Consider the following 15,888-nt stretch of genomic DNA (forward strand, 5'->3'; position numbering starts at 1 on the left):
GACATCATTGCTGAGGGCAAACCACACTGCTGGATAATTCATTTGGAACAATGGTAGTTTTGCATTGTGGTGGATGGTATGATGGCTCTCAGTGGTTTGGTTGTAAGGCACCATTGTGAGGTGGGTGTGGCCTGGAATGGGAGACACGGGAGAGTTGATATGCAAGACGGGAAGGAACTGTGGCTCAAAATGAGCACAATGAAGCAGGTTATGATGCGGCATGGGAGGTGTCTACATCAAGTAGCGATGTGCATAGACTTGGGTGGGTGGCTGAAGAACAGCCGTACTTTCGAGTGAAGTTCTGGGGCCAGTGCAGTAGCTATGACTTTCCCTATGACAGATGTCTGAGATGGTGAAAAATGTTTGTGAGAGTGTGCGTGAGGTCCTGACATCATAAAAAAGGGAGGTGTGGTCCATTTGTTATCCAGTAGCACTGTCTGTGTCTCATGCAGTTTATTTTGGATGTGCAGTTATTTAACATGTGGCTGATGTGGGTGTGACATCATTCAAGCCAGAAAGCAGTGGTATCTGACCTTGTTGAAGCGAGGTCATGAAAAACGTTCTCGTAGTCCATATACAAAGCATGGTGCTGGGCCGGAAGCAAGTCGGTTGTGGCAGCTGGGATATGAGTGACTTCATAATCTGTCTTGTGGAACATGTGTTTAGTCATGCAATGTTTTGTGCTGTGTCAAAGTCGAAGGCACTTAGATTAAAATTTGTTTTGGAATCAGGCATCCATTGTTTATAGTGACTCTGTGTTGCACTTTTGTTTGAAATACCAGGAATAGATTCACTTGGGGTCAAATCTGGAATGTTTATTGTGAAGTCACTTGGTAAATTTGAAACTTTTCATGGCACAGTTCACTACTTGGCATCAGTGGTGATGTGAGGTTAGTCCAAAGATGCAATGAATGATGAAGAGGTTGTTGCTGCATAATTTTGCACTGTAGTATCATCTAAGCCTTCACATATAGTAGGTGATTTCGCATATGGATTGTTCATGGAATTCATGAGCACTTGTTGAGAGATGTTGTTGACATTGCTGAAGAAATGATGAGGTCATACCATTTGTAATGGCAGCATTCTCAATGGTGTATCTGATGTGGCAGATTTTTGACTTAACAGCAAAATCATGGTGCTTCATGCAAATTTGGGGTCACCACTTTGGGAAATTGGGTACCAGCAGTGTGATAGCAGAACAGTGACACAGCATAGAGGTATGATTTCCACAATATTTATAACTAAGCACATATACATAACACATGTAAGCATTACAATCATACAGAGAATATCAACTCCCACTGCCTAGTGGGGCAGGAATCCTCCATTTACTATGTTAGAGATGTTAGGCTGCCACTGTACAGCCAAGCTGTATTCTCTTCCTTTTGTTAGCAGTCTCCTCATTTAACATTAGTATTAAGTTATAAATACACAGTCTTACAAAACTATGAGGCATTTTGTGTAAACTGCCATCAGATGTTAATAGACAATGAAAATTTATGCATCTACTTCTAAATTGTTAAAATTAAATAATCTCCACCAAACAGGATGTTCAGCTACAATACCTGACAAAAGGGGCATTTCAACAGATAGCATAACATTTTGATAAAGCTTTTGTTCACTGTAAATTTCAACACTTTCCTCCACCATTGTAAGAGTAGAGCCTGAGATCGCAATTACGTCTTAGTCTTCATTTTGCCCCAAAACATTTAGTCAAATTGTACTGTCTGAGATCTGTTTATGTACCTTAGTAAATTTTTGGAAAATTCAGGATGGAATGTAACAATATTATGAGAAGGAAAGTTAATACTCACCATATAGCGGAGATGCTGAGTCACAGACAGGCGCAACAAAAAGACTTTCAAACAAAGCTTTTGGTCAAACAAGCCTTAGTTAAAAATAAATGACAGATCCCCCCCCCCCTTCCACACACACACACACACACACACACACACACACACACACACACTACAGTGTGGGCACAGTTGCCTTACAAACACACACACACACACACACACACACACACACACACACACACACACACAAACAAACAAACAAACAAACACTACAGTGTGGGTACAGTTGCCTTAGACTGCAGCCATGTGTGTGAGCTGCGTTTGCATGAGTGTGTGATCTATTTTTGACGAAGTCCTTACAGGCCGAAAACTTTATTTGGAACAGTGTTTTTGTTGTGTTTATTTGCGACTCAGCATCTCCACTATATGGTGAGTAGCAACTTTCCTCTTCATAATATTGTTAGTAGATTTTTGTTCAGTAAAATCTATTGTCTGCTTGAAATCTTTACTTACATCTTTAAACTGCTTATTAATATCATTACTCACTTAGTCACACTGCTTAATAATTTCAGAATGTAACTATCCTGTTATAAAGTTGAAATGGGAACTGTGATTCAGATAATTCGTGTTTGTTTCTAGTTTTTCCTGATGTGAGTCAGCGAGGTGTTGATCTATCTTGTTATTAGTGATATCTAACTTGAAATCTGTTTCAGTAGTAGCCTGCTCAGCCACAACAACCTGGGTCTATATTTTTTCATTTAAGTCAGAGTTCGTTTCACCTATTTTATCATTTGTTTTATGTAACTTAGTATTTAATTTAGCACCCTTCTCATCTGTTTTCATATAAAACTTCTTTAGATCTGCTTTTAAGTCAGCATTACTGCCCTCTAGCATATCATTCAGTTCTTTAGAAAATATTTTAAAAATATCTTTTAAATGCTCCTCCATAATAGTAGACAGCATTGGAATCACCAGAATTAGTCACGTAGCTCACTGTGTCAAGTTGCTGAAGGCAAACCAGGTCACTACATGTGGTGAAACTGGATTGTTGTAGGTTGGTCAGCAGATGCCATTGATTCTGATAGTTGCTGGTAAGCTCAGTTGCTGGCCACCAATCTCCCTATTCAATAACTTAATAATCTTCTATGATTGATCCTTTGCTAAAAACTTTTGATTGTCGCATATCAACAAAATTATTTTTTCTTAAATGTTTGACTTTCTGTGCATGTACGTACCTGCTCATTTCTTCATAATGTTGCATTGCTTACTCAGTTGTCAATAACGACAGTGATAACTTGCCAATAAAACTCCTATTAAAATTTCAACTTGTACTTGATTACTTTCCAACTTCCAATTGTTATTAACAGTTTGATACAGTTATAGCATTAATTATTCCAGATCATATCACCGGGGCACCAGGATGCAATGCTCCTGTTATGTTACTTGTTTTTAAAATATTTATTTTTTGTGTCTTGATATATTGATTATACCTTGACCATTATTGTGCAAATCTTTCGACTCCTTTTCTGCTACAGTCTTCAATTATGCTGGAAGAAAGGGTTTTCAAGATAACATTAAATTTTCATAAATATATAAGAAGAGTTTCTTCAACAACAATCTATGTATATTCTTCAATAACCATAAAAGAAGTTCTTCTGCACGAAACTTTCTTGATACAGGAACATTGCCTATCAATTTCTCTCTAGATATGACATATGAGTGTCATGAATCAGATTTTACAATGTTCTGCTGTTTCTTCACAGATCCTTTCCATCACTGTTACACTGAAGACATTTATTCTGGGCTTGCCACGCTACTCCAACCAGCACTTTGATGCGTAGAACATGCACAAGTGCCCATGTAGGTATTTCATCATTAGGAGTCAAAAGGAGTCAAAAGCAACCATTTCCCCGCCGTGAAGAAACTGCATCCGTCAATATACTCACCACACACAGATGTACATAGTAAAACTGCACAACAGTTGTGCTCTCCTAAATATCAAATCATTATGTCAGTATTATAAAAAGGATAGTTGCTACTCACAAAAGGACTGCCACAAAATGACTTTTTGCCAACAAGGCCTTTGTCAAAAACAAACTCAAACACACACACACACACACACACACACACATTCAAACACAACTCACATATACATGACCACAGTCTCTGGCAACTGAAGCCAGACTTCTGCTGCCAGAGAGTTCGGTCATGTGTGTGTGTGTGTGTGTGTGTGTGTGTGTGTGTGTGTGTGTGTGTATGTGTGTCTGTCTATTTTTTTACAAAGGCCTTGTTGCCCAGAAGCTCCTTTCGTGACACTCTTTTTATTGTACCTATCTGTGACTCAGCATCTCGGGTAGGTGTTGAGTAGCAACTATCCTTTTCATAGCATTGTTACACTGCATCCTGGATTTTCCACTACTAAATCATTATATATTTTATAATTCACAAGCATTATTCATTCTCTGTCAGAGTGATATGTAATACCACAGAATGTACTACAAATCCTGTGTATCACTCCTGTAAGGACTGTGAGGACTGTACGCAACATGCTGTGTCTATACACAGTACTTCTGCCAGGGGATAGGCAGAATGTTTGTAATCAGTGTTTTTTTGTTTGGCCTGTAATGTTACATATGACAAACAGACCACTTGTGTCATGATTTAAGCACAGCTAGGCAATCTGATGATGTTAAACAAACAAAACCAGTTGTAACACAGTAAATGTATAATACTACAGATGAGATGGTTTTCATTAGTCATTAACAATGCTTGTCCACACATGGCAAACATCTCCCGGGATCTTTTGAGTGATATTGAATCACTCTGGCAGCCAGCAAGATCCTCAGATCTATCCTCAATAAAACATTTATAGGGCCAGTTTGGATGTCAACTCCATTCCATTGCCAGTATCCTGGATACCCAGGACCTGTCAGTTCCTTCCAAGTGCTGCTAGTATCCAGGATACTGAGGATCAGTTGCAACACTTTGGCAGCTGGGCAGCAGCTTGTCTCAGGGGAAGATGCAGTTGCTTTATGGCAGGCACCCTTCCCCACTTTATGTATTTAGGCCAGATGGGGTGCAGTGTTGTACTTAGAGGTGGGCCCATACTGCCAAGTTCTACATAAATTGGTTAAGTTTTGCAATCACTAAAATTACATCATTTATTCTCTTGGCCGATAAAGTTTCATTACATTTCCTCCTCCCTTTATGAGCACTTTTTTTGTCAGATAATGTATCTAGACTAAAAATGGAAATCACTTGTTAACAGAATGATAAATTGTAATATCCACAGTATACAAACCTCTATTTGAACAACGTGTATATAAATATAATTATTTGTTAATTATGAGTGTAGTTGTGTAAATAACATGAAAATGGCAACCACTTACTACAATTAGAGAAGCAGAAGATTCTTTCAATGTAGTGGCTTTCTTCAAATTCTATTTTGCCTTTGTAAGCATAACTAGTTCACAAAATTTTCATTGTAATTAATTTCTGATCAGTGTACCAAATCAATTCCTCACCATCTATTATCGTGACTTGTTCCATAACCCTGATGCTACTGCTATATGATGAGAACAATGGAACACAATAAACTAATCACCATCCTCTTAGTTATATCATTCCAATCATTTTGACATCCATGGACAGAAACAAATAATTTACTGTTTCCTGTACCTTTAATATACAACAAGAGAGACACTATGTTGAGTTGACGACTGCATCAGATTCAAACATTAGGACTGGACAGCAAACTGTCACACTGATATGCCAGTAGTTAAAAAAATTGAAATACAGTTTAAAATCGGCCTCATCCTCTGAGGTAAGAATATTATTGAATGTTACTAACATTGTATCTTTTTTCTGGTTGATAGCAATGTACCACAAAAAAGAAGTAGACATCAAAGAAGGAAAAGATCATGGAAAGAGTGACAGCAGTAAGAAACAAGTAAGTCTGTGTTGCATTTTTAATCCAAATTACAACCCATTTTTCTAAATTACAGTTACTGCACCTGGCAGTATTATATAATTTGTAAAGTCTGCTATTAATGAGGTCTTTCCTAAAAAAAACTGACTGTAAATAATGGAAGGAGTAAAGGTAACAGCTCAGTATATAGTCAAGATGTTTAGTCATCTGCAAGCACATAAACAAGACTGAGAACCTTGCTTGGCTTTCAGCTGAATCCCTCTCCAGAGCTAACACAACATGCACATACACACCAGCATCCCAATTTGATTAGGTTAAGGGGAAAAAGGAGGGGCTTGGGAGGGAAGAGTGGCTGACAGCTGGGAGGGAGATGTGGTAAACACACAGGGTAGTTGTAAGCAGCATGCAGTGACATAGTGGAGTGGATCGAGGGGGAGAGATTGAACGATGGAAGAAGATGACAAAGCTAAAGTCAGGTGGGAGGGGTAGAGGTGTTTGTGTTAACAGGGTCTAGTACTATGTGAGGCCAAGAGGATTAATATATGTGTTGCAAGGATAGTACCCAATTATGTAACTTAGAGAAACTGCTCTTGAGGAAAGGAACCAGATAGCATGTATTATGAAGCAGAAATTGACATCAAGCATGTTGTGCTCAGTAGTGTGTTCTGCCTCTGAGTGATCAGTTCCACTTTTTGGCAAGGTATCAGGTGACCATTCAGATGGATGAGCAACTGATCCATGTTCACGCCCACATAAAATGTTGGGCCCAAGTTACAGCAGAGTTTGTATGTGATATGACTGCTTTCACAGACAACTCTGCCCCTGATAGTATAGGATATGCCATTGATATGACTGGAGCAGGATGTGCTGGTTGCAAACCTTGCACCTGAGTCAGCTACAGGGGTATGGTCAATGTGGAAAGAGTTTGGGAGTTGGTAAGGTTTAAGGAAGGACTAGGATATGTTGTAAATTGGACAGATGGCAGAATACCCCTTTGGGGGAACTGAGAAGGAATGTGGATAGGATGTTCCTCATTTCTGGCCATGCTGATATTTAGTCAAGCATTGGTGAATGATGTGGTTAAGTTATTGTAGTTGGAGGTGATATTGTACATAAATCATGGTGTTCTTATGCAGATGTTCATAGGGGTGATCTGACAATTAAAGGTATATGTGAATATGGCACAGGAAATATATTTTCAGACTAGGTTTAAGGGGCAAGGCCTCCCTATGAAGGCCACAGTAAGACCTTTAGCATACTGGGTAAGGAGTTGCTTGTCAGTGCAGACGTGTTATCCATTTGTAGCCCCAACAAATCAGAGAGACTTTTCTATATGGAAGGTATGACAGCTGTCAAAATGCAGTTACTGTTGATAGAAGATACTGTTGTATGGTCGTATGAACTGGGAGAGGCACAGTTCAGTGCTGGATTAGGTTGCCTTTTGGTCAGAGGGATTGGTGGCAAAGAAGTTTTTCCATTGCAGGGATTGGGTGAGAGAGGGAGACAGAGAGAGAGAGAGAGAGAGAGAGAGAGAGAGAGAGAGAGAGTGAGAGTAGTTTACCGTCAGCCATACACCCAAATTTAACCATGATGGACTTGTCGAAGATCTACTCTCCTTCTCCCGATCTCTGCAGTGGAAACACTTCTTTGCCACCATCGCCTCCAACTTAAAGCAATCTAATCCCAACATTGAAACCTGCCTCTACCAGTTCATATGAACATCCAGCCATGATCTTAACCCTTCCCACCCAACCACCCCTGGTCACCTCACAGGAATTCCTTATCTCCAACCCAGCCTCACCATCCTTCCTCAAGACCTTTCCTAAGAACAACAATATTTCAGCAAAAGAAAGGGCAGTCACACACAGCCTCAAAACAGACCCTCACCTAATCATTGCACTTGCAGACAAAGGTTCCACGATTTTCAATCTGAATCACAGTGACTACATGGCAGAAGGCCTCTACCAATTGTTTGACTCTTCCACCTATAAACGCTGCCAGACTGATCACATCCCAGGAGTCCAACATAACCTCCAATCCCTGCTTAAAGCCTAGGCCCTGCCCAGAACCTCTTCCCTGAATCCATTTCCCTCCTGATCCCTATGATACCCTTCATGCCCACCTTCTACATGCTCCCCAAAATTCACAAACTCAGCAATCATAGACACCCCCATCATAGCCCCCACTCAAAGAATTTAAGCCCTCATTGACCAATGCCTCCAACCAGTTGCCCAAAATCTAACCTCCCACATCAAAGATACCAACTACTTCCTCCATCAACTCTCCACCATCCCCACATCTTTACCTCCTGGATCTCTACTCCTCACCATCGGCACTGCTTTCCTATACACCAACATCCTGCAGACCTCTGGTCTTGCCACTGCTTAACACCACCTCTCCCAACACCCTTCAGATTCCAAACCCACTGTCTCATTTCTTATACATCGTACTAACTTTATCATAAAGACGACTACTTCTCCTTTGCAGCTATGGGCATCCATACGGCACACTCCTAAGGCAACCTGTTTATGTGCTATCTACAGGAAACCTTCCTATCCTCCTAAGCTCGTAGTCTAGTTTAGGTTCATTGATGATATCTTCATGAATTGGACTCCTGGCCAAGACATACTCTCCTCATTCCTTTTCAACCTCAACACCTAGTCTCTCATCATTTCACCTGGTCTTCCTCAATCCAGAATACCACTCCTGGATACAAATCTCCTCTTTTCTGATGGCTCCATCCACATCTCTGTCCACATTGAATCCACCAACCATCGACAGTACCCACACTTTGACAGCTATCATCATTTGCACACCAAAAAGGCCCTCCCACACAGCCTGGCCACCTGGAGATGGCATATCTGCAGTGACAGAACTCCTTTGCCCAGTATGGTGAAGGTTTCACAAAGGCCTTCACTGACAGGCAGTATCCCCCAGACCTGGTCCACGAACAGATTTCCCATGCCATATCCCCACACCCTGCCAATCATCCCACTCTCCCCAAGAACTAGCTACAAAGGAGCACCCCACTTCATCATCCAATACCACCCCAGAATGGAACAGTTATCTATCATTATGCCCTGAAATGAGGGGCATCCTACCCAATATCCTTCCCACCCCTCCCAAAATGGTGTTCCATCACCCACCCAACCTCCACAACATCCAAGGCCATCCCTATGACACCGAGCGAGGTGGCGCAGTGGTTAGCACACTGGACTCGCATTCGGGAGGACGACGGTTCAATCCCGTCTCCGGCCATCCTGATTTAGGTTTTCCGTGATTTCCCTAAATCGCTTCAGGCAAATGCCGGGATGGTTCCTTTGAAAGCGCACGGCCGACTTCCTTCCCCATCCTTCCCTCACCCGAGCTTGCGCTCCGTCTCTAATGACCTCGTTGTCGACGGGACGTTAAACACTAATCTCCTCCTCCTCCATCCCTATGACACCCCCAATCCCAGCCCTTTGCCACATGGATCATATGTCTATGGAAGACCTAGGTGCAAGATGTGCCCCATCCACCCATCCACCACTTCCTATTCCAGTCCTGTCACAGGCTTATCCTACCCCATCAGCAACCGGGTCACCTGTGAAAGCAGCCATGCACATACCAGCTCTGTTGCAATCATTGCACAGCTTTTTCTGTTGGTATTACTACAAACTAGCTGTCTGTCAGGATGAATGGCAAACTGCCGAACTATGGCCAGGAGGAAAGTGGGCCAAGCTGTGGCACAACATGCAGCTGAACATAACATACTTGATTTTACTGGCTTCTTCACAACCTGGACCATCTTGATTCTCGCATTAACCACCAGTTTTCCTGAAATTTGCAAATGGGGGTTACCCTTACAACACACAGTCTGTTCTCCCAAAATTATCTCAGCCTCAACCTATAATAACCTACTGTCCCCTGCACCCTCTATCCAACAGTTTCCGCCCCTCTGTTCTATTACCTCCTCCCAATTCATGTCCCGTCACACTCACTATACATCACTCTCTGCCAATACATCCACCAGTCTTTTCCACTTTCTACTTCTCTCCTTTTCTCACACCCCTTCCCTCTGCCTCCTCCAAAGCCTCATGACACTGCATCTGGCAGCCTTGTCCTGCCACCTTCTAGTCCTTGCACACTCCACCAGATGGCACTCTTCTCTCCCCAACCTATACATTGCTATCCCTCCCCCTTCCCCACTCCACTACAGATTGCTGCTTTCATTCAGTGCTTGTTCAGTGCAATAATTGCAGTCTGGCTAGAGATAGAGGTCATGTGTGCATGAGGTATGCCTGTTTATGTGAACATGTGTGTTTTCCTTTCTTTTTTGAAGAATGGTTTGGCCAGAAGCTCAGTGTGTAATAGTCTTTTTGTTCTTTCTGTCAGCAACTCAGCATTTCATCTTTATGGTGAGTAACAAGCTATCCTTTTCATAACTGTTCATTTCCCTGTCCAAATTTTCTAGCCTACCTGTCCAATTAAGGGTGCTTACATTTCATGCTCTGACCCACAGAATGCCAGTTTTGTTTCTCCTAATGATGTCATCATCTTGAGTAGTATGCTCCTGGAGATCTGAATGGGAGAGTATTTTACCCAACAGAATACCATCATCATTTAACCATACAGCAGAGGTGCATACCCTTGGGAAAAATTGCAGCTGTAGTTTCCCCTTGTTTTCAGCAGATCATAGTACCAGCACTGCAAGTTCATTTTGGTTGATGTTACTAGGCATCCACACTCATGCCCCTGAAACTATTGAAAAGACTGCTGTCCTTCTGCAGGAACAACATATTTGTCCGGCCTCTCAACAGATACCCCTCCGTTGTGGCTGCACACGTGGTATGGGTATCAGTATTGCTGATGTGCAAACCACCCCATCAATGCAAGGTCCATGGCTCACAGACTGTAAGTATATTTCACATGTTTACTGGTACCCCACCATCAATCAGTTCTGCAGGGAGTACTTTGGAAATCACATCATCATGATTTTTCATAAATGTTTGATATTTTTTCTCCTTAGTTACTTGTTTAACAAGACTCTTTACTGTGTTCTACCATAACTGCAACTAAATTAGGCTGTTTGCTACATTTTGTCAGGTGAAGCAAGATGTAATGTGTCAACTATAAAAGAAATGTAGGAGTCTCTCAAAACTTGTCACTGTTTAAAATTCTCTTAATAAAAATGTGTAGCCCTCTTGAGGAAATTAAATAACTAATTTTATTGCCATTCTAACTGATTCTGGAATCCAGAATATTATTATATTAATGAAGAGGTGAAAACAAATACTTTCCAATAGATTTTCTCTCTCCACTTTAATGTTCTGTAAAATTAAGCAATAATTACAGTAATTTTCATGCCATGCCATATCTTTCTTATTTCTGTCCCTGTATTCAAGTTCTTATGTCCCAAATATAAAGCCTTTTCTTTGCCTCTATTATTAAAATTTCTGTGCCTATTTTCTCTATATCTAGTGGACAAATTGTGGAAAACACTTGCAGATACATAAACAGAACTGAGTGTGCAATACTGCCTGTTGTCATGAGGCCATTCTGCTCTCAATACTGAGTGCCATTAGGTGGCCCCTATTTCTACACCTGTGAACTGTGCAACTGATTCTCATGGACCACTGCACTGTGGCTGTCACTGCACATTTTCCATCTCACTATGGATGATTTGGATGGCAAGTCGCAACATTCTGCAGCCAGACTTCTACCCTGTGTGAACTGCTACATATAACCACATGCTATAACAGTGTGTCCATCTACCAATCAGCTGCCATTCCACAAATATTCCACTCTTGTGAACCCAGCCTAATACAGGGCTGTAGCTAGATTGACCTTTATATACAAAGCTGCTTCTGATACTTCTTTGGACCCAACTATTCTCCAATCAACACTCTCAATGGCTTAAATGGGCTGTCAAGCAATAATTACATCCAACATAACAAGAGACCCCACATATTCAGACCCGTAAAAATTTTAGCAACCAAGATTACGGTCCTCCTTGTGCAGTGTTGTGTTATGCTGTGTCATTTATGAGTGTGTTTATTTACATTACAACTGTACAAAAAAAATTTATGCCAACCACCAGAGGGGCTGTTTTATTTTTTAGACTGCTTTACTATTGTTTTCATAGAGCATATTACTTTACTTGGTTGGTTATGAGTTTCATGTTTTCTAGGGGAAAGATCTACTTACATAAAACTTCTCTGAAGCTGTGTAAGCAGTAAAGAATTATTCGTTCCTTTACGAGAGTTTATATTTTGTACACCATCCAAGGTAGACTGTGAACATGCAACTTATATGCCAGATTTGGCAGCCAGCATAACAATTGGTGACCCTGATATGATCTAGTCTGCACTACAGCATAGGCAAAACTCAAGCTACTAGTAAATCAAGCCTTGTAGTATGTCTGATATACTGTGGGTGACAGAACTTTTGGTTTCAGACTTTCCATGTTTTTACTGCCTTTCTGAGCACACAACCCTGTGTTGTGGTTTACACAAGTGGAGGCTAGTTTCCATAATGCAGGGATCACACTGGATTCTATAAAGTTTGCAATAATGATGAGTCAATTAGGCCACTAGTCTGCTGCACAGATTGAAGATGTGATAACCACATCACATACAAAAAAGTCCAATGTCTTCCTCAGTCAAAATTTGCCTGACATGCTCTTCTTGAGATACGGAGACTCTGCGCTATTTATCTATGGAAACTGAAGACAGTATTGATTCACAGAGTCCCTGGATATCAAGAAGAGTGCATCAGGAAAGTTTTGATTGGGGAAGACATGGGAAACTGGAAGCCATTGTTGTACCTGAGTCACTTGAGGAGGACGATCAACACTGGTATTGTACCCAATAAAGTCCCCTGTGTATTATAGAGTAGTCACCTACCACTGCAAGTAAAGGCAGCTATAGCATCACAAACTCCGATGCCCTCATATGCAGTGGCTGACGTGCCTGACAAGATAATGGATGCGATGATACCAGGTGAGTGCAGTGATACTGTCATGCAGCAACATATCATCAGCAATGGTAACCTGCACAGATTATGGCAATCTTGCAGCCAAGATTGATGTACTCACCAAACAAATCACTGAATTGCTATCTCAGCATTATCACGGCAGCAACAGAAGCCACTACCACAAGATGTCTAGAAGCCACTCTTCCACAACCTCTTCAACTTCTGGGGCAGTACAGCAGTCCATCTGTTGGCATCATCATGGATTTAGGGATCATGTATGCTAATGCATCATGCCTTGCACCTACCAAAATGCTAGACATAGAGACATCATCTGATTGCCGAGCACAATTATAATGTATGTTTATAAGTGACTGTTTGGTGGTTCCACCTGCTTTTATCATCGTTGATAGTCCTCGGTGTTGACGTACTGTGTTGCTACACTGGCTAAGAAATGGGTTGTGGATTCAGACACACACTACTGTAAATCATGTAGCTGACAGGTGCACAGTTGTGTTTTACATTACTTTAATTTTCACTTTGCACAACTCCCAATATTACACAGTTATATGGCCAGTGCACTATTATTTAACCTTCGATAAGACTCACTGATAGTTATCAGGTGAAACTCCGCATACTGCTACAATAGATTCTTGTTGAACATCTATGAGCAGTAAAACCTAACCACAGAGTTCACAGTTCTTGAAGAATAATCAGGTACGTATGGAGCAGACACTGTCACTGTTTTTACATGCAGCCTAATTGCTTAACACTTGTTCCACAGTTAATTTGAAGCATTGCTGTTGTTTTAACTCACACAGATTACTCGTCTGAAACTTGGTCGTAGACTGACTGTCTCGTGACCAAAAATCAAGCCCTTATATATCATCAAACTACACATTGTTCGAAGTTAAATTTACAGACATTATAATTAAAACTTAACTCATTAAATTAACTGAATACGTCAAAACATTGGTTCTTTTTAACAGTTTCTTCTACTGCAACAGTTAGGCCACATTATTTGTTTAAATCATGAAATTAACAAATAGAGTTATGTAAACAATACTTTGGACAAAACTGTTAATTACTTTGGAATTAATTAAGGGCTGGCTTTGCTAACATGTTATTGAATAGAGCTAAATAGGTACTTTAAGATTACTAGTACTTCGTCTTCCAAATGTTTACAGTTAGTACAGAATTTATACTTGTTTATATGTCAACAATAGAATTTAAGTTATGAGACAGTCACTGATTTCACCCTATAATAAATGAGATTAACTAGGAATAGCCAAAATAAATTAGAAAATCAATCACATACATAAAACTAATCACAAAATTAGAACTGGTGTTATTTACTTTAAAACTGAGGGCCAATCTTTCTCTTTTAAAGAAATGCAGATTATATTCACGTATGTTAATGATAATTAGTTAAAAGTAACAAAACAAATGTAAGGAGGCACATCGCAAAACAAGAGGGGAATTAAAATTATCCCAGCTTGCTTCATCAGAATTGGAGGTCAGGCTGCAAGTATTTAGTGGGTACTTGATTGGATTTATGCATATTTCCTCAAACCCTATTTCACGGCAGTCAACCTCCAATCTTGTTCTGCTTGTCTGCAGTGAACAATTCTTCTATACTGATGTATGGTATGCAGTGAATGGAATTAGATCTGGGGTTGTGTCTTGTTTTTGCATGGGACTTCACAATTGAAACTCTGACAGACTCCATCATTTGAGCTAATTTCCTAACATACTACCGCCTCTTGCATATGTGGTGAATGCACTAATCGTCAACAGCATAACTGGCCTGACAGTTTCAGGATTCCCACATAGTGCAACAGTCACATGGCCAAGATTGAGGAAGCAGTGAGTATGTAGACTGGCCTACTGCAGCAACTGCCTGGGGCACCTAAAGAGATGCGTCCCAGTACAGTATACTATATCAAAAACCACAACAGACCACCTGTCTCATGTAGATCCAGACATCTTGCTCCCAACTGCTTAGTGGCCATTTTGAATGCACAATTTAAAGCCATGTTGAAAGAAGGGAAAAGATTTGTTTGTGATCGTGTTAGTGAAATAATTAAAGAAAGACTTGTAAGGGATAGAACAATTTATCAGCTTCCTGAACATCCTTCCAACAGCGAGGAAAACAAAATAAACAAGAAAGAAGAACGAAAATACAACACTGCTGACGTTCCTAATTTAAACTAGAGGTATGTGATGCTGTAAATATGAATCCCAATTACCAAATCGTGAATACGCCCCTGCGTAATAAGATCGATGAAATTAACGTTCTATTAACACATGAACTTAATGATATCTCAGTTTTATGCATTTCTGAGCACTGGCTTAACCCAGAATTAATCCAGAATACGAAAATAAACAAATTTGTCTTGGCTGCTTACTACTGCAGGAAAAACAGCAAGCAGGGTGGGGTAGCAATTTACACAAAGGATATTGTAGATTTTATTACACTACCTGACTTAACTAGGGCAAATGTCGAAAAGGATTATGAAATTGCAGCTACAAAAATTACTCAGTTCAACCTGGTTATTGCTACAGTTTACCAATCACCATCCGGGAATTTTGAACTTTTCTTAAACAAAATGGAGTCATTGCTAAATAAAGTAAATAAAATGGATTGTAAATTGATAATCTGTGGTGACTTCAATATTGACTTCCTCACGAATAGTGGGAATAGGGAGACCATTTTGAACCTTGCAACGTCCTACAATTTAAAGGCTGAAGTAAAAGCAGCTACCCGAGTATCAGAAACTTGCTAAACAGCTCTTGATCAGTTTCTAGTCAAGAAGAGTTTACACAACACCTCACTAAAAATTTTCAATGCAGGTTTTAGTGATCATCTTGCTCAAATATTAAGCATAAAAGTACAAGGCAGTATCATTAACAACATGTCTTTCAGAACAGCATATCGAAGTTATAATCAGCATAATGTGAACTACTTCAGCAACTTATTACAGAAAGAAAAATGGCTAGGAGTGTACAAAATGAACGATATAAATGAAAAATTCAACACTTTCATTGATACATTAACCCATTTCTTTGAACTTGCATTCCCACTGAAAACATTAACCATATGGGGAAACTCTAGAACAAACAGCTGGACCACAAAGGGAATAAGGATTTCATGCCAGAAGAAAAGACTACTTCATGAAATATGTAACTCAAAAAATTCCTCACCTGTAGTAT

The 15,888-nt window shown here is 40.3% G+C and overlaps 1 protein-coding gene across 1 annotated transcript in view; it reads left to right on the forward strand.

Moving 5' to 3' along the window:
- Positions 1–5,673: 5,673 nt before the first annotated feature.
- Positions 5,674–15,888, forward strand: part of LOC124795600 — a 59,872-nt gene continuing 49,657 nt past the window's right edge. Inside the window, exon 1 of the mRNA XM_047259671.1 lies at positions 5,674–5,745. Within this exon, the coding sequence (XP_047115627.1) occupies positions 5,674–5,745 (72 nt within the window). The remainder of the gene's footprint in view (positions 5,746–15,888) is intronic.

The sequence above is a fragment of the Schistocerca piceifrons genome, chromosome 4 (genome assembly GCF_021461385.2).
Source record: "Schistocerca piceifrons isolate TAMUIC-IGC-003096 chromosome 4, iqSchPice1.1, whole genome shotgun sequence".
Classification (NCBI taxonomy): Eukaryota; Metazoa; Arthropoda; class Insecta; order Orthoptera; family Acrididae; genus Schistocerca; species Schistocerca piceifrons.